Genomic DNA, 24,652 nt, shown 5'->3' with positions numbered 1-24,652 from the left:
CTCAGTTATTACATTATTTACAATCAATTTAGCTTTTTGTTCAGAATATATTGCGGCCATACTACCCTGAACACACCCGATCTCGTCTGATCTCGGAAGCTAAGCTTTCTTTTGCATCTTCAGTCTTTACAGAAGAGTGGAACACGCTTGCATTTTGGTCCCAGCTGTCTGAGTGTGCAGTTTCCTTTATTTAATCATTCAGAGCTCTAAAATATATACAGTGGTACCTCAGGTTAAGTACTTAATTCGTTCCGGAGGTCTGTACTTAACCTGAAATGTTCTTAACCTGAAGCACCACTTTAGCTAATGGGGCCTCCTGCTGCCGCTGTGCCGCCGGAGCACGATTTCTGTTCTCATCCTGAAGCAAAGCTCTTAACCTGAGTTACAGATAGGTAGCCGTGTTGGTCTGCCATAGTCAAAATAAAAAAATTCCTTCCAGTAGCACCTTAAAGACCAACTAAGTTAGTTCTTGGTATGAGCTTTCGTGTGCATGCACGTGCATGGTATCTGAAGAAGTGTGCATGCACACGAAAGCTCATACCAAGAACTAACTTAGTTGGTCTTTAAGGTGCTACTGGAAGGAATTTTTTTAATTTTTTCTTAACCTGAGGTAATACTTCTGGGTTAGCGGAGTCTGTAACCTGAAGCGTATGTAACCCGAGGTACCACTGAGGTGGCTGGATTGACTTGAAATGAAGAGGGGAAAACAGAATTCCCTCTTAACAGAATTTAACAGAATTTCCTCAGCAGTGAGGGGCTGCTGTATGTTCTAAGTTGAAGCACTTGCACCATAAATGCAGGCTATTTATTAATTGTGTGTTTCCTTCCCAGGATAAGGAAGTTGAATGTGGAGGAGCTGCACCCAGAGTGCTCAGCCTGGACGACTATTTTATCACGGAAATAGAGAAAGAAGAGAGAGACCCTGATACAAAGAAAAGAGTTAAAAAGAAGGTACTCCATTTCAGTTGTTGATTAACTCATTGTGTTAGATCCATAGCGTCCCACCTGACTACAGAAAGGATCCTTCTGTTTGTGGATCCAGCAGAGATTCTCCCTAGATGAAGGGGAAAGGTGATTTTTCAACTCTTTCCCTTCCTCCCAATCCTATGGAGCATATTTCCTTAGGACATGGGGGACTGTAGGGGAGAGGAATAATTGTTTTTTTTAAAAAACAAAGAAATCTTCCTCCAGCATATGTCTGGATCCAACTTTTGCAACATATTTCTTGTCCATTACGTATGGACCACTGCAGTAGTGTTCAATGACAACAGGAGGCACAGATAGGACAGTTGGGCTGCATAAGGCTTTCATACAGCTCCATGTTGCGCTTTGAAGTCCTGAATGTTCCCATGGCCATCTATTGGCAGTCGTGGGAACTGCAGTATGATGACATCCTTACAATTTTATTATGTAGTATTTACCAGTATATGTGATATATTTACCAGCGTATGTGATAGCAGTAACTGAATTTCAGATTTTAGCAAGAAGGCTTGTTCTTCTTTTAGCTAACCTTCTCTTTTTCTGGAGCAGATTTTGGAGTATGAATATGAAGCTGATATGGAAGAAATCTATCGTGCCAGCTTATTCAAAACTTTCAAAAAGACTTTGGATGATGGGTTTTTCCCCTTTATCATCCTTGATGCCATTAATGACAGAGTACGCCATTTTGAGCAGTTCTGGAGTGCTGCAAAAACAAAAGGTTTTGAGGTAAACATTATTGGATAATCTCTGTCATTGTTAGCTGCTCTAAAACAGGTTTTCCATGCCCTTGAACCCTGAGCATTAACACTGGGCCACTGGCAGCCAAGGCAAACTCAAACTCGGGTACCTGTAGGATATAAGGACAGTACTACCAAGAATGTTAAGGGGGTGATTGGAGCCCAGAAAATTTCAGGTTCAGTCCCTGATACCAGCAGGTACGGCTGGAAATTATTCCTATCTGACACCCTGGCAAACCACTGCCAGTCAGGGTAGACAGTTCTGAGCTAGATGGACCAATTGTCTGATTTCATGTTAGGTAGCCTCTTAAATCTTTCTTAATGGCCTCTTAGAATGGCAGCCAGTTGTGGAATTCCCTGCCATCAGAGTACCATTTTTTTTTTGTCTCCACCTAAAGAAAGACAATAAAAAGTTCCTGATCCAGGTGCTGTAGTTTACTGGGGAATTGTTGTTTTGAGTTTGCCACGTAGTTTAATGCTGCCTTTACAGTGCTTTGTTTTTATAATATATTTGTTGTTCTGTTGTTAATTACTATGAAAGCCTCTCTAGAAAAGAGCAGTAAAATCCAAGAAATGACTGAGGGGCATGAGCACACAGGCCAGTAGTTTTCCACATATAAGTCCAAATGGATCCTTGGCGCTGATCGTGCATTATTTTAGCCTTGCCTTTTCCATTTAAATTTGCACACACACCTCCTTAGTTCACCAAGCTTACTTTGGAAAATACGTTGGGGATGAATCAGATGTTTCTGAGCACATTCTCCCCCCCCCCATACTATGCTTTCTAGGTCTACCTGGCTGAAATTACTGCAGACAACCAAACTTGTTGCAAGAGAAATGTCCATGGACGCAAGCTCAAGGAGATCAGTAAGGTAACTTTATAAAGTTTTGGAGTCACAGAGGTAACTAACATTTTCTTAGAGCTACAAGAATTACTCATCCTTCTGGGGGGTAGGGGAGGCAAACTTGTCTCTTTTGAAGGTACTGCATTTTATGGTACCACATTGGTCCTAGTAGCCAAAGCATTCTTTATACTGAATATTGTAGAAACTGCTCCAACTCTCATTTCCCAATTCCAGATGGCTGATCATTGGGAAACAGCACCCCGTCATATGATACGTTTAGACATTCGCTCTTTGCTACAAGATGCTGCTATTGAAGAGGTGAGATTTCCAAGAAGCCAACTTATCCATGTATATGATACTCATGGCTATAGAAAAGATGAATAGTTATTAAAGTAGAAAGCAGGTACAGGATTTGACTACAGATTCATTGTTTAGTGAAATCTTAAACTGAAAAGTAGTAGACATCTGGAAGAATTGTACACTCCCGAGGCCACCGCAGGACTCCCATGAGGAAACACACAGCAAAACATAGTGGTTTGACTGATATCATTCCATAAAGTACTTTCTCTCTTTCACTCTTGAGTAAATATCTTAGCTTTCTGAAAGAGATTACTGTAATTGTATGGGTCAGTGACTTAGGATCCTATACAGTATACTATGGGTACAAATACACATTTTCACACTTAATACAGGCATAACAAGTGTCTGAAGAAAGTCATCTGCTCAAGACTTTTTAAGTTTCCTGCTTGGCAGGGGGTTGGACTCAATGGCCCTTGTGGTCTCTTCCAACTCTATGATTCTATGATAAGTTGTCTGCCACTGTAAGAAAGCATAGGAATGTGTACATTTTGAGTTTTTTTAAAAGCAACCTATTTGCATATATGTGGAGAGAAAGAGAAGTATTGTAATGTAAAGTTATCAATATTAAAGATCATGTGTGGAACAGAAAAGCAAGTTGCAAATTTCTCATCAATTTCTGAGGTGAGAAATAAAAGAATAAATAAATACAGTACAATTCTGAAGAAAAGATAAATCTTACTTATATAGTATATACATATCTTTGATTCAAAAAAATGTTTTTGAGTCTCTCTTATTTAAGTACAAAGTTAGTGCTGCAACATCTCTAACAAACAGGTAATGTGTAGTTTTCAAATTGTACCTTGGCTTAGGTGGAGATGGAGGATTTTGATGCAAACATTGAAGATCAGAAAGAAGAAAACAAAAAAGATGCAGAGGAAGAAGAGAGTGAACTGGTAGGAAACACATCAGCCCAACCCCATCAACAAATTTATCTTATTACAGTGCCTAACAGGGATTCTGTCTGCACTAAAATCCAAATCCCCTCCCCCTGGCTGATACCATTTCCAACAATATGGGAGTTCTGGATTTATACTTCATTATTTTAGAATGGAGAAATTTTCTTTGGAATCCTGAATGTAGAAAGAGATGTTCAGATTGTTAGTTTCGTTTTGCTGTTTTCTGAAGAATTGTTCTTAACTAAACTTTTTCTAGCTATAAGAAATAGCTCTTGGATTGAAATCCTGTGCTTGTTTATTCAGAAGCAAGCCGCCACTACAGGATTTCAGCCTTTGAAGATCTTAAGTAAAATATTTCCTTCTCATTCAGCTGATAAGAGAGCAGTCAGCAAAGAGGCAAATTGTTCTCTCAACTCCAAAAAGCAGAACTCTTTAAACGTGACATTCCTGCAACAAAGTACTTTCAATACTGCATCTGAATGGAGGACAGAACTCCTCTGGAACTCTGATGCAGAGGCAAGACACATCATTAATGTAGTCACTGATGACTGAGAGGGGAACATTGATCTTCATCTTTCACTCTCTTTCCTCTTGAAGGGGACTACAAAGTAGAAAATGTTAGGATATGCTGAAACACAGTACTAACGATCCTTTCTTGAATTGTATATTCCTCTTTCCATCTTCACATCCTGCTAGCACCTTGGTTGAAGGGCAGGATAATTCCACAGACATGCTCTTTTTATTCTTTTTGGCCTAGCATGGAGACTGCTTTTGGAGTAGTAGCCATTTTAGGCGAAATGCAGATAGTATATTCCACAGGCACATCAGGGCATGGTCCCAGGTGACCAAAATTTCCAGCTGGAAATCAACTGGAATTCAAATGGTAAGACTATCTTCTAAGAGATGTGAGAGAGGTTCCTCATGTCGTTGCTGTTCAAGTGCATGAGTCTCTCAGATACTTTAAAAGGCCATGAACAGTCCCCTGCAATCTCTGCTGTAGACTGTGCCATAAAAGACTGTGGTAGTACTGAATGTTTCTACCAGAAGCATATATGTCATCTCTATCACCTGAGGTTAAAAGCTCTTAAAGATGGGAATGAAATAGTTCAAGCCGGGGAAAACCTTCACTGAGACTGGTCATAAGCACTTGTGGGAGGACCTACATAACTTTACTGTGGCAGATAAGGATAGTTTTCTTCATGTTCCATGTTGGGCAATGTGTTCTGTAGAAACTTATGGCTGAAGCATTTGAACAACTACTTCTTTGGTGATCACTCGTAGCCAAGTAAAATTGCCTTCCATAAACAAGGTTTTAACAGTGAGTAACAGTAAGTGACTGTAGAGGCCAATTCTGGATCCACACGTCCTTCCACAGTGGGGACATAGGTTTCCGGACTAGAGTTGATCATAGTGAGGGTTTGCCAAGTGTGCCTTCCTCTATGCACCTTTCTCCCTTTTGTCCTGAGTTTGAGAGTCTTCAACGCCCATGACACCTGTGGTAAAAGATGTTCTCCAGTTGGAGCACTCACAGGCCAGTGTTTCCGAGTTGTTGGTGTTTATACCACATTTTTTTAGATTTGCCTTGAGAGAGTCTTTAAACCTCTTTTGTTGACCACCAGCATTACGTGTTCCAATGGAATGGAACATTGGAACATAAGGCTCATAGCCAAAGGGAGGTTGTTGTTTCCTTTGCTCAGCGTGAGTGGAGATTACATGTTTAATGGCTTATAGGAAGCTAGAAGACCCAAGATTGCTTGGTTAAGAAGCTGACAACCAGATAGGCCCTTTTTTCTAATGCAACACCAAAGTCAGGAAGAAATCGGACGACAGCCCAACACAGAATCTGTTGCCTGTGGGAAGTGGGTTGTTGCTACAGCTCTTCTACAGCATATGGCAATGCACAATCCCCAGCCAAGATGTCCGAGAGAGAGAACAGTTGGGTTGTGTGTATTGTGCAAGATTTGTCCTGTTTTTCCTAACCAGGTCAAGCCTCTCCACTAAAAAAGAAGAAATCCAGTTAAGCTTTTGGTGCCATTGCTTACTTCTGAGATATGGAAGGTAGTCATTTTGACTGTTGAACAGCACTTACAGGTCTTACATTCCACTGTTGAACAACTCATCAAGGAAGTTCCACTGGTACCTTCCCTCCCCTTCAGTGATAATAGGGCACAATTAACACTTTCTGAACTTCAAGATCCTGAACCAGTTCACCCCAAAAAGAATTCTGAATTGAAGTTCCTGAAGAAGACAAAGTGCCATGCATCAGTTGATTTTGACTATTCTGGGGTTCTGCAGCTTACTTATGAGATTTCTGAGGTTCATGTATAATTGAATCATGAGAAGGTGCTGTATTCAGAGACATGTCAAGAAATAATTGATGCATCTCTGACAAAGAAATAACCAGTATCAAGGTAAAACAGTTACTCAAGGTACTGGAAAAACCAGCTGGAAGCTACGAGCATCATGCCAGTGGAAAGACCTCTTTGGACTTCGATACATATTCCTGCTTTTTGGTGACAATAATTTGAACAAGCAAGGCTGAGGTGATCCTGACTGTTTTATGAAGACCATGTTTCTTTGATTATTCTCTCTCTCGCATACACACACACACACACACACACACACATATATATATATGTATACGTATATGTATATGGAAATCAGCCCTGAGTGCTCACTGGAAGGACAGATCGTGAAGCTGAGGTTCCAATACTTTGGCCACCTCATTAGAAGAGAAGACTACCTGGAAGAGACCCTGATGTTGGGAAAGATGGAGGGCACAAGGAGAAGGGAACGACAGAGGACAAGATGGTTGGACGGTCTTCTCGAAGCTACCGGCATGAGTTTGACCAAACTGCGGGAGGCAGTGGAAGACAGGAGTGCCTGGCGTGCTCTGGTCCATGGGGTCACGAAGAGTCAGACACGACTAAACAACAACAACATGTATATGCATATATGCGCCGCAAACAGCCAAAGCCCAGCATCTGGAATTCAGTTGGCTTTGCTGATCTGCCTGGAAGTTGAGCGGCAGTAGCTAGAGATGAAAGGAGATGCCCCAGCAATGACTGCTAACATTTTGATATCTCTCAAAGCATCCAGCAACTGGCTCCTGAGATCTTTGGAAGTTCTGCTGATGGCAAGAATAAAAGTCTGGGTAACCTGGAAGACAAAGATACTGGAGGTTAAACATACAACGAGATATAATTCCATGTCTCAAATGAGTGAAACTTTATGATAGTGGATACATTTAAGTTGTGATATAATCAAAATGCTTCACAATGCATATATATTCAGAACTCCTAATTCCTCCCTGGTATATTGGGCCAAGAGCCATTTTTAGAAGCTTGTTCGTGACATGTTTCAAGTTGATAAATTGTTTATTTACTTTTCAAATTTTTATTTTTGAAAGGATAGAACGTTTACAGTATTGTATTTGAGTTTTATTTTAAATCATTTTTTGTTTACAGAACCCAAACAGGAATATAACCATTTTAAAGGGTTATAAAATGAGTGTATCAGATATATAGTTGATACATAATTTGATATATAGTTGATACATATTTTGAGGGTGACATATTTATAGTATTACTGCTTGTGGGGAGGTCCATTGTGAATTATATGAGGACACAAGGACGTTTCCATGCTTTAGAATCAATGATTTCTATTTGTAGTACTTCGTCATTGTATTTTTGCTGTCTTAATTTCAGTTGTAAGGCTTTGTACAAAAGTGGACTGTTGGTTAAGCTTCCTATTAAGCTGGAGCTTGGATCTCTAAATGCATATGCAAGGTGAACTATTTGGATAATATACTCCAACTCAAAGAGCAATGGTTTTGACTTGATGTTCATAGAGTATTCAGTATTTACCTCAGAAGGTGTAAGAGCTTCAGATGCTCAAAGTCTGTTCATCTGGTATAGCCACTGAGTTCTCTTGTTTAAAAGTCTTCAGATCCAGCACCATTAGGTAGATATTTTTTTTGTGGGGGGACACAGATCTTTTACAGACCATGTAAAAGACCATGAGGATGTTGCCTTCCTCAGGAGGGTAGCCTGTTCCTGACTGTTTCCCAATAATCCCCTTCTGAATGTTAATGAGAAACAACTATTAGGATGAAGGATAGCAGCTATTAAAAATCCACACAAATGTGGTTTATACTGTTAAATTAAAAGTTAGGTTTATTGAGCACGGTTCATAAATATGTAGTCATCGATGCCTCAGGTTTAGTCTTTGGGGCGCTGTTTTCTGCTGACTCAGTGAGGGACTGAGAGGACCGGTCTGGAGGTTGTCATTGTTCCTGAAGATCTTCAAACATCAGGTGGATGGACAAATACCAAAGCTTGTTAGCCCTAAGACTGACTTACGACCTTGGCAAAGGAGAGTCACCAGCGTCCTGGACCTTCCCCCAGCAACAGCACTTAAGCAGCTGCTCTTCAGAAGCATACTTCCTCTGACAGTGGACACAACAAGGGTCAGTAGCCCTTGATGGCATTTGTCTAATTCTCTTTTAAAGCCTCTCTCCTAAAGTTGGTGGCCATCACTGCCTCTTATGGATAGAATTCCATAATTTGTGTACTATGTGAAGAAGTACTTCCTTTTATTTTTCCTGAATCTCGAAACATTCAGCTTCGTTGGACGGATTCTGTTGCTATGAGAGAGGGGGGAATTATCTGCTTTCTCCATAGCGTACATGGCATAATGCACTTCTGTCATGTTGCCTCTGGCTCAGCTTTTCTCTAAACCAAAGAGCCTGAAATGTTTTTAACCTTCTCTCACAGGGGAGATGCTCCATCCCCTTTATCATTTTGGTTGCCCTTTCCTGAACCTTCTCCAATTCTACAATATCTTTTTTGAGGATAGGCAACCAGAAAGGCACACGGTATTCCAAATGCGGTCGCACTATAGATTTGTGAAATGGCATGATGATATCGGCAATTTTATTTTCAGTTCCTTTCCCAACGATCCGAAGCATGGAATTTGCCTTTTTCACAGCTGCTGCACACTGGGTCCACATATTCACATATCCATCGAGCTATGCACTACGACCCCAAGGTCTTCTTCCTGGTCAGTCAACCGCTTGAACATATACGTGAGATTTATATTTTTTGCGCCGACGTGTATCACTTTACTCTTCTTTACATTAAAATGCATTTGCCATTTTAGTCGTCCATTATCACAGTTTGGAGAGGTTCTTTCAGAGCTCTTCACAATCTCTTTTTGTTTTAATGCCTGTGAACATCAGCAAACTTGGCCTCCTCACTTCTCTCCCCTAATTCTACATTGTTAAAAAGTGCCTGTCCCAATACCAAATCTCGAGAGACTCTACTTTCTACAGCCCTCCATTAGAATAACACTCCATTTATTCTTACTGTGCACTTTCTTTTATTTCACCACATCTTGATCCACATTTTCTGATCCACAGTGACAATGGTTTGGACCCAAAAATGCCAAGCAAAAGGTACTTCTCCTTACACAAGGGAAGATACTACATATGTTCAGCACTTCTCCCTTCCCATTGCAGCCTTTCCATGCTTATTTCATGCCCTTCCAGAGGGTCTCCAAACCCTCAGGAACTGCATTTCTGGGTGTGCAGAAGGTTGCAGTGGAGAGGGAAGCCCCATTTTGTGAGCAGAACTCACAGGTAAGGTTCAGCGCCATTGAAAACAGCTTGAAGAAATTTGGCCCAATGGCTAATAGCTGGGAAATATTCTAAATACATAGGGATAGATATTGCGCCAATTTGAGAGGTTCTTTGCTTTTCATCCTTGAAATCGGAATTACTCCATTGGTGTTATGCCATTTCTTTATAGCAGAAGTGAGGGCCAAATTACACACTATACAAAATTTTGTGTACATTTCCCTCAATTTGTTTTGTAAGGAAAAGCAACAACCGGGGCAGTATTTCAAAAGGGTGGGTGGAGAAAGAATGAGAAAAGCAGTTGTGGGGCTATCAGAAGAAGAAAGAGTTCCTCCTCTGCCTTTTTTCACTTCTGCCTTCGGCCTCTGTTGTTTGCTTTTCATGGTTTGAACTAAGGATCAGATTAATATTCTCACAGAAGCAGTAAACTCCTGAATTTCTAAAATGAGGAAACTAAATGTACTTATGGAATTCAGACTCATTCATTGGATTTGTATGAACTGAATTACCTATAAGGGTTTACAAGGTTTGTATATTTAAAATATTTATATCATGCTTTATTATATAAATAATCCAGACAGGTAGCAACATGGTCAATAGAAAGAGCACAGTAAAAACCAAAGCAAAAGTACACAGTGGCAGAACAAAAATAGACAACACAGTCATTTCAGTGGAAACACGGGACTATGGAATAACTCATACATGAGAGAACAGAATCACCGGGATCCAAACGTCTTCCCAAAGAGTCAAGTTTTTGACTAGCACCTGGAGGCATACCATTTTGGGCTAGGTGATTCTTTCTGGGGAGAGCATTTCATAGAACTAGCAGTACTACTAAAAATTCTCTGTTCCTAGAGGACATCCACCAAACTCGTTACCCATCAACCATCAAACTTTGCATTGTGCAGGCGCTTGAGGTAGTACTTACCAGAGATACATTGGCCTTTAAGTTACATAGGGCCCAAGATGTGTAGGGCTTTAAAGGTAAGAACAAACACCTTGAACTGAATTTGGAAACCAGTCAGCAGACAATGCAGATCAACCAATACTTGGAATAATATGCTCTGACTGGCTCGTTCCTGCTGGCAACCTGCCTGTGGTATTTTGCACTATTTAAAGTCTTGGGACACTTTTCAAGGGCAACCCCATGTAGGCGGGTTACAAAGTTTTGTGGTGCATAAATGACTACAACCAGATGTGAATTTTCCAGGGAAGGTAGCAGCTGGTATAACAGCCTAAGTACGTAAAAGACACTCCCAAGTCACAACCTTGAAAATCAGCACTGGATCAAGGAGCATTCTTCATGCTACAAACCTGATTCATCAAAAGGAATGCAGAGTACATCCAAAACAGGTTCTACATCTGCTTCTAGATCAGGTTTTCTACCAACTAACTGTACATCTGTCCTATCTGGATGAAGTTAAATGTTTGTTATATTCAGTTGAGACACTCCGTTCACATAAAATCTTCACAAAGAATGATTGTTAGGGTTGTACTTTTGTTATTACAGACTTTCACTTAGGGCCCGTGCATGTGTGTCAGTAGCTGAATGGAGCATTCTTGTTCACAAAACATGTGTTTCTCTCTCAGTACCGCTTTCCAATCCAGCAGCCCGGGCTGCATAAACATTGTTTTCTTTACAAAGCTGAAATAGTGTCAGCTGCTCAGAAGAAAGAACAATCACTGTATTCAGTCCCATTTGCTACCAAATAGCTGGTTGATGGGATTTCTTCTTATTTTTGAAAAAGCAAGTTACTCATGAAGTACTTCAGACATGCTCTGTTGGATCGGAACCGGACTTGTTTAAGTTCACACATTACACTTGGCATTACATCTGTGACTAGCACTATATAACATAAACATCATCAAACTCAAGGTGAGCATATGGAGATATCCTCATATATAAAATATAATCTAAAGCTAGCCAAAGGAATAAAAGCGGATTCGCACGGCATTTTTATGTTCTCTCACATTAAATATTTGTGCCATTATAAAATCGTTTAATAAAAATACACTGTGTAGTCGGAACACAAATTGCGGAATTCTTCTGTACAGTTGAAAAAAGATACCTATTTCAAATAAATAATTTGATCCTATGTTTGTGGAAAGTACTCTGGAAAGAATGCAAATAACAATGGGTAAAACTCTTTACTCCAACCCTAGAACCTCTTAAGCCTCCTTCCTGCTACACCCTCTCCCCCTCCCAAAAAATAGGGCATTATGACGCAGCACACAGAGCTGGGGATATCTGGAGAGTCATGATGTGCATGGGTCTCTGTGACTTGTCACAAATATACTTCAGATCATGCCACATTGAGAAATATGTAATATGTATTTCTACTGTTGTTGCTGTAAACTGACTCAGGAGCCCTTTATTTACTGAGAGTGGTATCTTGCACTGGATATGATGGAATGATGATTTTGTTTGCAGTAATTTGCATTTTAAAAAACATTCTTCCCATTCACAGTTCTCATTCAGGTAGCCCTAAGGAAATGTTTACAGTATAATGCTTTTGCCAATTAAAATGTATGTTATGTCTCTTATCTCTCTCTAATCCTTCGAGCTTCTCTCTGTATATGATTTAGGGTTACATTCCGAAAAGCAAATGGGAGATGGATACTTCTGAAGCAAAACTAGGTGGGTATTTCATTTCTTTTTTCCTAGTAAAATATATATGACAGTATTTGCACATCTCTTGTTTGCAGCTCTGAACACTTGCCTAAGGCAAAATGATATGAATTGAGTATGCCATTTCTGAAAATACAAATATCTCTGAGCTGTGTAATATGCACTTACCTTTTATTGTTGGAAAAGGTACAAATAATCAAATCCTTTAACTTGCAGCTTTTTGTGTGGTTTGCGTGATGCAGTTACTTTTATTCTAGCATTCAAATAAGTGAGTTGTATTTGCATTTCCTGCTGAGGATAATATAATCAATTTATATTCTTCTTTACACCATAATTTTATTCACGGGGCATTTATATTAAATGGATTAGTTTTCATATGTTGTTCGGCATTATGCTTTGCTTTAGCGTAGTTGGGAACAACAAATGACCACAAGCATGTCTAAGTACTGTTACTAGAAAGTTTGGTCAACTTGTGATGACATCAAGTGTCAGTTCATTCTTTACATGTAATTAAGCCTCAGTACTTCTGAGTGAAGATATGAAGCCCATACTTCATCTTGTTTCTGTCTTACGTTTGTTTTCAACCATCTTATTTAATAGCATGCTTCCTCTTATACTACTGCCATAATGCAGTAATTTAATTGACCAGCCTAAGTAATGCATCGAAAAGCCTTGTAGAAGTGCAGCTTTTGTTTCATAGGATTCATAGGAATAAACGTTATTCAAAAGGAAGTTGGCTTGACCATTGAAATCAATTTTATTAGCACATTTGTGAAAGAAATAATCAAAGAAATAATATATACGTAATGCTGAACAATACGATATATGTTGGCATAAAGGAACTCCCATTACTTTTCAGTTTCTCTGTTAAACAGATTGAATTAAACCATTAGTGCTGCTTTCCAGCATCAGTCTTGAAAGCTTTGCTGGACAAAATACTAATAAAGTACTCCATTCCCTTCATTGTAAACCACTTCATTCCCGAACATTTCGGCTCCCGAACGTCAAAAGCCCAGAAGTAAATGTTCTGGTTTTCAAACATTCCTCGGAATCTGAACATTCGACTTCTGATGTGCAAAAAGCCTAGCTGGAAGCCGCGCCTCTGAATTTGAATGTTTCGGAAGTCGAACGTCCTTCCAGAGCAGATTACGTTTGGCTTCCGAGGTTCCATTGTACCTTTAACTTCCAGGATTTTAGGTACTGCAGGCATATTCAGCATTTGTCTATGTATTTAAAGCACTGATAACCTGCCCTTTATCACAGCAGTCTCAGTGCTGTAAAAGTCAATGTAATACACAATGGCAATACAAAAGTTAAAAAATCATCTGAAACAGTAAATAAAATTATATTAAACTGCAGAGCAGATATCTATATCAGTCTGGGTTGGTGTCAATCATACAACAGAGGAAAGGGCTTTCCATAATCAATTTAGAATTGATTAATTGAACATGCTATCTGAGAAGCTATGGCTCTGCTTTGGATTACATTGAGAGTATGTAGCATAAGCTGGAAAACAAAGTGTGTGTGGTGACCCTTGAGAGTTTGAATTTGAATATTGCATGCTCACAGTACATACACACACAGTGTATACGCTCATACGCAGTGTTAGGGTGCAGTATAAAGAGACTATTTCACTGCTTGTACTATTTGCATAAAATAGCCCTTTCAGTTGTGGCACCTTTTCTGCTGCTAAGTTCTGTTGGATGTGCTATTGAAATCTCAAAAGAGCATCGTAAATTCCTAATATCAGCCAAAATCTCATGCTGGAGAGCTAAGTAGTTGAAAAGAATCTCCCCAATAAAGTCTTCACATGCAAGAAATGTATATATTACTGTCTCTAATTCAGTGTCATATTTTGTCATACCTGCGTAGTGTAAAATCTTGATGGATTTAACATAGTTCGTAAGTAGTTACGGTACATGGTTTTCTTATGGGAGTGTGTGCATTTTGACCTCATATACTCTTGTATATCTGACTAACTATACTAACTATAGGAAGTTTTTCCTTTTGCATTCAGTAATTAATTTTATATACAAATGCATATTTGAGAGTTTTTACATACTCAGTCCCTGTTCAAGTTCAGAGAGTGTTCCTTACTATCGTCTCAGTATTATAGTAGTTTCATGAGTTTTCAGTCCGTTAGGTTAAATTAGATATTCAGTGACTTGGAACTGGTGGCCAAGGTTTCTGATGGTAATTCTGGAGGTGCCGAAGCAGGAGATAGCAGTACATTGTGATTTGCATAGAATACATTCAGATGTGCATACTACATTCAATGGGGAGGAAATGGCAGAATTATATAGGAAACATTCCTTGCTTACTCTGCACCTGGGGGTTCCTGTAATTTCTAACTGTTGCTCTGTAACAAATAGTAGGAGACATCTGTCTTACCGTGTTGCCCTTATGGTTGGGTGGACGCTGAATGAGGTGTGTGTAGATAAGTTCATGAACTGATAATTGTTGGGGTCACATACTCACTGTAGAGGCACAATTTGTCTTTATGTGACTGTTGTAAACAAACCAATAGTCTCATAAGAACATTGTATGTAAAACTTCCAGCAGTAGCATTTTTTACATAAGGAAGAGTCCTACATTAATTTACTTTTAAAATGTTAGTGCTTCAGCTCTTAGCTTTGATTTGAGGCAGCTTCCAAGGGTATTGAAATTCGTGTAAATAAATAATTCAGTCCATTGTCAAAACATAACTGTCGGCAATTGGGGCGATGGGGGTTAGAAGCAATTTTAATCATCTGTCAAAGCAGTTTTAAGACAGCCGTGAAAGCAAAGGTAATAAAGGGTGTGCAAAGAGCCAGTGCCTTTAGCTGGCATCTTGAAAATGGTCGAAGGAGGGTACTAAGCAAATGGACGTTAGAGGGAGCTCTACAGATGGTGCAATGAGCCAGAAGGCACCAGCCTTTGTTGCCCTCCATGTCAACTCAAAGGTAGGGGCATGCTTAGTAGAACCTGTGAAGACAATAACTGGGCAGGTTTGTTAGGGAATAGGTGGTTTTTCAGCTAACCTGGCCCAAGCCAATGCTTTAGAGCTCTTTAATCAGAGCCAGCATCATGAATTGTGCCTAGAAACAAATTGGAAGACAGGAAACCTCTTTAAGTGCTGTTGAGAATGTTCCTTCTATCAGTCTTATCAGTTCTAGGTAAGACTTGCCACTTTGTTCTAAATTATTTGAAGTTTCTGGGTGATCTTGAAAGGATATCTCACTTAAAGCAAATAGCACTGATCTAATCTGGAGGTTATCGAGGCATGCATAACATAACTCTGGTCAGAGCTTGTTTTTTTAAAAAAATGACCACGGCTTGTGTACCAAGTGAGGTTGCTTAAAAGGTGCTATGAGCCATGAAGGGTTCTCAAGTTATCTGCAAGACCAGACCTAAGAACACCAGGCTGCAAACCCAATCCTTTAGGGTGAATGCAAGCCCACCAAGAACTGTCCAAATCCTTTCTTGCTGAACTACATCACCAGCCAGCAGTACTTCAGTCTTACTTTGCAGTGTTTCTTGCTACCAGTTCCTGGGTACCAGCAAGAGGTGTGGTGGGCTGTTGGCCTCATGCCATTCTGGTGAGATTCCCTGAAGTGTCTGGTTGACCACTCTGACAAAAAGAACGTTTAACCTTTCATCTGATTAAAGCTAATCAGAAGGTCTATCTTTATTTTTCCAACCTCTTCCCCAATTTCAAACACATGTTCAGAGCTTCTGTAGTCCATTTTGATGTAGATGGAAAGAGAATCCGTGTGTCAAATGTTAATACTGATGGCAATTCAGACCAGGTCTGCAGGTGACCTCTCTCAGTCATTTCAGACGCACATTACACAGCAAGGAACTCAAGATGGATATTTTTTGAACCCTGTAGCATAAATTCCATGGAGCAGAGTACCTTTCGGAACTGATTGGTCACATAGGAACAGAAGCACAGTCCCTCCCGTTCCCAACTTAACATACCAGAAGTACCATGGCCAGTGGTATTCATAGTTGACATACCCACCTCCCATCCCTCCTGGTGGAAGTTATTTTATGAGGGCAACTTAGAAAGAAAATCATTTAGGTAGTGTAGGAATACTGCTCATCATCCCAAGTTGCTCTGAAACAAAATGCTGTTGAATGTTGCGATCTGATCCAAATGTTTGCCCCTGTGAGTGCTCCCACATAAACCTCAATGAAATGTCACTGTGTTAGATTCCTGATTCATAGATGTATGTAAAACGCTAAACCTTTTATTGTAGTAAATGTTGCTTATAACATAAAATGCTGCATTGGCATTCGTCTGAATACTATGTACCTGAAATTTCCTTGCATACCTGCTTGCAAATGATTTGTTACCTCAGCTAAAAATGTAACTGCTGCTAAGTGATCATGAGTCCATCTAACAACTTCACATTTGCAGTGACTCTCTTTATTCATTTTTTCCCACATTATTTTGGTACCAATTCAAACTTCATGGGAAACATAGATCTAATGTTCGTCTCCACTGTTTTATAAAAACAAAGTGTGAAATGGCTATCACTATTGGCACTTTATATCTTAAGCTGTTCTTTGTTTATTTTATGTTTATTGAGGTAAGTATTTGTTGAATTTTGCAGAGTTTTAGGTTCACATCACTTTTTTCTCTCCTCGTGGAAATTTATTTTACAAGGAAGTTAAATGCAGGCAACAGAAAGAACACCACACATATAACAATGCAACGAGGTCACTAAAGCAGTGAAAAAACCTCAGTGATTGGAATCCTCAGTGTACCATGGATGTGCTTGTGGAATAACTACAGAAAAAAGCTTAAGCAGACGTTTACTCACTATAGCATATTTGTATAAGGCATACGCATCATGATCAGAAAAAAATACATCCATATCAGTGTGAATGGCATTTGATCAGAAGCTTGAAGGGCTTCCATATTGGAAATAAGCAGGATAAATTGTGCCATAATACCTTTTAAAATTACATCACATTTTAAAAATACACCGTGAAAAGGAACGAAATATTATGAAACAGGTCGCTGAATGAACAAGGACTTTTTGTTCAGTACCTCTTTCTCACTTTTCTATTGCATACACCATTCATATCCCATCTGAATGAGGGAATAAACTTTTCTATGTTGATGATCAGATAAGCCAGTTTATGCTTTCATTCAGAACAATTTGATTCCTGGATGAGTGTCCAAGGAGCTGCATGAGCAGCAGTGATTTTCTCCCCTCCTGTAGCCCCCAATGTTGCTTTGAAGATGGGGTGATGTTCTGGAACATATTTTTATGCAGCATTGAAGAATGACATGTGGAAAGAAAAATCTGCAACATATGCACAAGCACATTTTGGTTCCTGGCCCTCTTTTGTACAAGTTCCAACCTCATATCTTAGAATCTTAAATGAATATGTAAAGATATCTGCTAACATGGCATTTATACATTAATTGTTGCTATTCGTGATTCTAAACTCTTTGATAGAAAATGTTTTTTTTCTGAGCAATGTTGTGCATAACACTCAGATTTCAAAACACTTCTATTATTGCAGAATGTTAACAATACTTTTGTCTGACTATTGGCAGATGGTATCTTTGGAGCTGTAACTGCCATTTTTAATTGGATATATTTAGCATGTTTAACTTTTAAAAATAGGTTAAAATAAGTGTAGCTAAATAGTAGATAAATATTATTCTTCCAAATAATATAATTTTGAGTAAATTTTATAGCATTTATCATCATTCAGGCTTGAAGTTCCAGGAAAAATAGAAAAATGGCGTTTAGATTATTTGAATGGAAATTATTTAATACTTAACATTTTTGTTCTGATTTACAGAAAATTCTTTTGTAATTTGATGTTAAATTAGATATAGCTGCTTCTTTAGTTCACTGGATTAATAAATAAGCTAATTTTTGCAGTTCTTTAAATTGATACTTTCTGCTTTCTGGCAAATAGGCAAGGCAAGGCTCTGTCTACAAACAGATAGTTTGGGGTTTTGCTAATTTTTAATAGCAATCTCTGGGAACCATTTAGAAAACCTATAGCATTAAACATACTGTTGTACACTTAAAATAGATTGGTATAAATAATTTTAAATTGTGTAGTACATTATTTGAATTGTGTAGTACATTATGAACCGGGGGGGGGGGGAATTATGCATATAGAAAATATTTGTGAGCTCTGACACAAATTTCACCTATTCATACCAGTTTGCTTCTCTGCAGTAGCAACTGCTTCCTAATAATACACATTTTTAAAGATTAATGTTCAGAAAAAACTTGACCACACCAAAAGTTTATTAGAACAGTAATACTGAACTTCACATGAGGACAGTCATATCTGTTCAAGCAAAGGAAGAAAGTGAGAAACTGCTTGTGGGTTTATTCCTTTTATGTCTGGTGCTCTGCACCACAAGTCAAATGTCCTTGACTCCAACACAGGCAGTTCAAAAGCCATCTTATAGTCTTTCAAAAATAAATGTAGATATCTGGCAGGTGCACTGGTACGCATTTGCCACAGCGTTGGTATAACACAAGGTATTAAAAACTTCCTTTAGTATTTAAATTTGTATCATTTTCAAAAACATGTTCAAGTATCGCTACATTATATGGCCTGTTGTATGATTATCCAGCACAAATTTTTCTCCCGGATCATCACAGATTGATGCTTCAAAAAAGTGACAATGGGTTTTGCCATTTTACTCATGAAGACACCCAAGAACTTGCATATACCACTGCTATAAGATAGCAGCTTGCCCTTCTGAAAGCATTCCCATGCATCTTGTTTGTATTGGGCATTACACAAGTGTGCTTTTCCCCTTTAACCCTGAGGCTGTATGTTTGTTCTCAGACAAATTGGATGGCTTGCGAACTGGTGCTAAGAGGAAGCGTGATTGGGAAGCAATTGCCAGCAGAATGGAAGATTATCTTCAGCTTCCAGATGATTATGATACCCGTGCTTCTGAACCTGGAAAGAAGAGGGTAATAAAGTAATTTTGGTTTAATGTCTCAGAGGGTCTCACCCAGAAGGTTTTCCATAAAGCATGAACTATATGTTTGGTTCAGCTAATCTATGTTTGGAAGCACTGTGGGGCCATTGCTTTCATTTTAATGTCCATTTGATTCAATTTCTCTTTCTGAAAATTTCTTCTAAAAATCCGTATCTCGTCATGCTCCTGTAAAAACAGGGGAGATAGCAAAGCTTAGTTGTACGCATTTATAGCTAAAGGAAGCAGAGGCTACTTAGTAAGAAGATGAGGAAACAGTAAATAACTAGGGAAATGGAAAATATGGAGGTTCCCTGAAGAATGATTGGTTCCACTTAGTGCTAGGCCAAATTGTAATGATGTTTGATTTTTTTGTACCAAACATTGGAAGGGGGTGTTGGGAGAGGACACAGGGGAAAACCCTGCACTTCTTTCCACATATGCTTTCACTTTCGCACCTGCATCCATTGTGGTGGGAAGGGAGCACATCCTCATTGCCTGGACAACTTGCTACAGTGCGCTGGCAGTTTCCTTGTCCCATGCATCCCACTGAAAGTAATGCCATGCAAATGGAAGAATCACATCTGCACTCCCTTACAGTAGTAAGGCACACATTTGGTTGTGCATCTTTATACATATCCCCTTCCTGCTCAACTACTAAACTAAACGCAAATGGAGCCGAGCCAAGGAATGTCATCTCTCTCATCTCGGCAACTGGGACAGGTTCACTCTTTTCCCCCAGCGAATTCCTTGTGAACAGTTTCACATCTGCTGAAGAGGGGGCAAAAATCTTCGTGAAAGGCTCCCTGCTTTGCACATTCAGAGCACTAGTTCCTATGCTCTTCGGAAGAAGATGTGGGATCTAAATTTAATAAATAAATATGACACTAAATAAATTCTACTTGCAAACTTGTGAGGGTCGCAAATCTTTGAGCATTCTAGAATGCTGAACCAGTAAAGTTGCCTTCCCTTTTTCTAAGTTGTCTGAAGCCTTCGCTGAGTGCAAAACTGTAGTATTGGCAAAAATGTCTCGCTTCGTTTTCTGGAACTGAGTATCATCCCAATGCTGTGTTCTTCGTAGGTAAGGTGGGCAGACCTTGAAGAAAAAAAGGATGCAGACAGAAAGAGGGCCATTGGTTTTGTGGTGGGACAAACTGATTGGGAGAAAATCACCGATGAAAGTGGTCATTTTGCTGAGAGAGCCCTCAATCGCACAAAGTACATCTGACGCAATTTGTCAAGTAGAATTTTTCTACCTATGAGGTAAGAGCTCCTGTGTCTTGGTGAGTTTTTGAGAATGACCTAAAGAATAAACAATGATAGCATTCTCCGCTCGATAATAATTTGGACATTAAGGCATAGATAGACTTGTCAGTTGTGCATGTCTATTTGATGTCCAGTCTCCTCTATATGATGCACTGTGGCTGGAGGGAATTGGAATGCCACACTTCAAAAAATTGAGGGAAAGCCTGGCTACTGAACAGCAGTCTGCTTTTTTCTCACAGTCCCCAAAACTTAACTACTTTTCTGTAACAGTTTCCTTTTCCCTGCAGGCAGTTTGCTTTGATGAGAACTGAACACAGGGTGACCTGGAACTTGTCATTCGCCCTCTGGAGAGTTGTGCGGTTCTTTTCTTTCGAAACTTCATTTTTTTGTGTGTTCTTCCCTATTGCATTCCTTGGAATTCTACCTGGTGATATCCAGCACCCCCAAGTTATATGGAGCTTGCATCTAAATGTGAAAGGTTTTTGTGTTAAAATTAGTAGTTCTAGCTTTTATGCGTTCAGTAGAGTGGAAAGATGAGCCCATGGACATTTCTTCTTCTGTACTGTCGCAGAATGTCAGCATTACAATTGCATTGTTGCTTTGTGGCTGTTGTTATTTTTTACTGTACAAACTTTGTAGTTTATTGTACTAGAAAACAGAACAATAAACTTTCACTACGAACCTAGTGAATGACTTAGTCGACCATATATTATAAAGGCTGCTCTATTTTGTGTTTGTGTGGTTTGCTTAAAAAGATGAGCCCTTCAACTCTTTGCGGAATGTCGGAGCCCTTGGTCATTAACATGTCGTGTTTCCTTATAAACTTCCTGTTCAAAACAATTTTATTCTTCACACACAAAATTAAATGTGCACACTAACGCCAGAAAGCATTAGTGTGTGCATGGAGATTAAAAGCCATTTCAACTATCCTAAGAAGAAGGCTTTATTTTATGTTGGAGAGAAAATGATTTGCCTCAAGGAGGATGGTCAAGCAACTTTACATACAATGTTCTCTCTGTCTTGTTACATGCTCCGTTTTGCATGCTTGCTAACGAACAAATGCAATGAACTGCTTTTGTCCTTTTTGAGTTCCAATTCAGTGGTTTGTGTTATGAATTATATGGATGGAGAAGGTGCCAAATCGTTTGAATGAGACCATTGCTATCTTAGTTTTCTTTTAGAAAAAGGGTGGTGGTGGTGGTCTTGAAAGATGCTTCATTAACTCTTCTTAGCCAATCAGTTTGTGATTGCCTAGCAAATTATTTTTATTCATGGGTACATTAGTAATGATGAGGGCATTCTTTGCTGTATTGAAGGAGGGTCACTGTTTAGTATTTAATGAATGGTTTATCATTGTAATATATTTGTTTACTTGACATTTTCTAGTCTGCTTAATTATGTATAATTTGGAAACTGTTCCCAGAATGAACAATAGAATATTTGGATACAGTGCAGAATGTTAAATGGCTACAAAAGCTTATTCATATGTATACTTTCCTATTTTGTCGCACTGTGACTTTTTATTATTTGGTAAGCTATTTGTGGGCCTGCATTTCACAGTAATTACAAGGAGACATGGGAAATTAGAAGCTCTTGTGACCTTATGAAGTTCAAGAGTTGCACTCTTTGTTTCTAAATGAAACTCACAATTTTGTGAGAAGACAAAGGGAACCTACATTGCTGGAATAATAACTGGATCTTTCAGATAAAAATGCTCAGGAGAATCTCATGTTTGAACTCTGCAGAGGTGACTGATTGAATTGTGGGTTTTTATGTAGTGATGCCTTTCATATATAAACCAACTTACTTCCACATGGTACTTAGTTAAGCTGGCTGTTGTGGCTTACTGCTCTTTTGCAGAACGAAGGAGGGGAAATGGAAGACCTAGGATTCTCACTGCATCTTGTCTAACTCAGGTCTGAATCTTCCTGTCATACTATATCTGGATATAAGTAATTGTGCTGTACTTTAATTGCTGGTTTACCATCATTTTCAGTCACAACTTTGGTGCCTTTTGATACTACCAAGCATCATACTATAGTTCGGTACATTATGTGGAGTCATTTATATATTTGTGGTTGCAATTCTTCTATTCCTGTTCTATGTGTTCATTCACCTTTCCCTGACTCCTATGGTTTGATAGCACCACCTATGGACAACTTGCCACACATACAATATGTAGTGATTGTTTGCATCTGTATCTCAAGCGAGATAGTGGAGTGCGCCCCTGAGGGTGAAGTCAAACTGCTGCAAAAGCACCAAAATGACCTCTCCAGGACACAAGCGTGGGCAGCATGTATGGAGGTCCTGGGCTGCCAAGACAACAAGACTCCCCTCTTGGCCTCATTTATGTGGTCCAGAGGAAAGCAGAGCAGTATGTTTGGCACGTGCTTGGCTGCAGGAGTTGCTGGAAAGAGACATACAAGATGCCATCCTGCTGTCTTAGGGACTCCACTCCAGATTTGTTTAGGGTTTCCTCCTTAGACTTTTCTTCTCCTGAAGATATCCCACAAGGCAGCTGATGTTTAGGTGTTTTCCTTCTCCCAGATGTGCTGCGTTCTCAGATTGACAAGCCCCATCTGCCCCTCACTTCCCTCTACATCACATACAGAACCCACCTTCTTGAGCATTGGTCCCACTGTTGGTCTCGTCCACTCAATCCACTGGAACCTGTTTTCGCATGCAGGAGAAGTCCCTAACTCACCGAGGGTTTGAGACCCATCAGCTATCCTCACTTGGTTTAACCGGCCAGTCAAAGCCATTTCCGGGTGCAGCCGCTGTCTTGTGCTGACAGCTTCTAGGAGCCACAGGTGAGAGCTGAATGCAAGATGGGGACCAAAGATGGACAAACAACCCCAGATGGAGCATGATGTCTCTCCCCCCCCCCGGTCTTGCTCCTCCCCTAACACCCCATACACTCCCTTTCGCAAGAAGGGAGAGATGGCAAGAGGGGGAAGAAAGAGATGAACAATTGAAATGGTATGACTGGAAGTATGTAATGGATATTCCAATGGACCAACAAGGGTGACACCTATTTTTTCATAGTTTTCTTTTCTTTTTCCTTTTACTTTCTTTGAGACTCCATGGAATGCCTCTGAAGAACAGTTGTGGACAGACCACATGGGAGACCCATTGCCTTGGCTTTATTTTTCAGCATGTATGATTTTCAAGACAACTTATAGTCAGAAAAATGATGTAATAAATGAAACCATAACAGTCCTGAAAATGGATTAAAAGGGCATTGACAGGATGAAATAAAATGAGGGAAATAATCTACAAAAGCTTGTTGAAATAAAACAATCTTCACTGTCTATCTAAAAGCAGAAGAGGGATGAAGCAGCTGTCCCTTGGGAGGCTGTTCAGATCTTCGGCACCACTTTGAATACCCACCCATCATTAGACCAATACTTCAATAGGACCCATGTACTTGGGTCATTGATGACTATTTGAATAGTAGCAAAAAAATAATAAACTAATGAATTACAAAAGTAATTTCTGGTGCCTTTCATTCCACATGTTTGACATCCTCAAAGTGATAATTATTCAGCTTCTGAATAATTATCTGTCACAGCTTTGTAGAATTGTAATTGAAAAACAGGGTAGGTATTAAATAATGTATGCAATATTCTTTGTGTAAATGGCACATTGGTTGCCCTCACTAAGAGCAATTTGCATCATTTTACTATCAGCTTAGTATTAAAAGTTAGTGGACTCCTTGATCTTTGAGCTTGGAATGAGGTGTTTATGAGGGTGGAATGCTTTGATCAATGACTTGGTACATACCACTTGAGTACCATTATTATTGTTGTTGTTGTTACGGTCCCATCCAGCTGCCCTGCTTCTTAACGTAGCAGTTTCATTCTGCACCACCTGGAGCTCCCGGACCGTCAAGTACCATTGGCTACCATTTCTCATGGGAATTCCACTCCTGGCCCTTGTGCATGTTGGCAGAGTGTCTATAAACATGTCCCGCCCTCATTCCGCCTTCTTTTGGGTTCAAAAGAACCTGCGTGTCAACGATCACGCGTCAGTTGAACACACCTAAAATGGCCGCCACCTATACTCCAAGGAGGTCACTGGAGCATGGACAACAAAGGGCAGGCTATCCCAGCCCTGAAACGGCTAATGCCAGCAAACCAGCCTAAGTTGGGCATCAGCACTCCTAGCCACAGAAGCCAGTTGAGACTTCAGAGACAAGTTGGGAGCTAGGAGCACTCTCAGGCTGATCTTTCAGGGGGAGTGCAGCGTCTCCCAGAAAAAGGGTATACACCTAATTCTGATTCGTGGAAAACACCCAAGTGTTTCCATCCTATCAGGATTCAGCCTCAGTTTATTGGCTCGCAGCCAG

General features: G+C 39.6%; 1 protein-coding gene and 1 long non-coding RNA gene across 5 annotated transcripts in view; both read left to right on the top strand.

Moving 5' to 3' along the window:
• YLPM1 (YLP motif containing 1) overlaps positions 1-20,989 on the top strand; it is a 54,007-nt gene extending 33,018 nt beyond the window's left edge. For 3 of the 4 annotated variants that reach the window (XM_081201789.1, XM_081201791.1, XM_081201788.1), the window contains 9 exons: positions 832-951; positions 1,531-1,707; positions 2,507-2,590; positions 2,798-2,881; positions 3,733-3,816; positions 12,041-12,092; positions 18,903-19,033; positions 20,120-20,301; positions 20,592-20,989. In XM_081201789.1, the coding sequence (XP_081057915.1) occupies positions 832-951; positions 1,531-1,707; positions 2,507-2,590; positions 2,798-2,881; positions 3,733-3,816; positions 12,041-12,092; positions 18,903-19,033; positions 20,120-20,266 (879 nt within the window). In that variant the 3' untranslated portion in view covers positions 20,267-20,301; positions 20,592-20,989. Of the gene's footprint in view, positions 1-831; positions 952-1,530; positions 1,708-2,506; positions 2,591-2,797; positions 2,882-3,732; positions 3,817-12,040; positions 12,093-18,902; positions 19,034-20,119; positions 20,302-20,591 lie in introns of those variants that run through there. The other variant, XM_081201790.1, reaches the window with a different exon arrangement.
• Positions 12,100-16,716, top strand: LOC308591244. Its single transcript, XR_014010086.1, has 2 exons — positions 12,100-15,334; positions 15,369-16,716. It is a non-coding gene; the product is annotated as an uncharacterized lncRNA (long non-coding RNA).
• Positions 20,990-24,652: the final 3,663 nt, after the last annotated feature.

The sequence above is a fragment of the Podarcis bocagei genome (genome assembly GCF_964188305.1).
Source record: "Podarcis bocagei genome assembly, chromosome: 1".
NCBI classification, from domain to species: Eukaryota; Metazoa; Chordata; class Lepidosauria; order Squamata; family Lacertidae; genus Podarcis; species Podarcis bocagei.
This window is presented reverse-complemented; position numbering and strand designations above follow the sequence as displayed.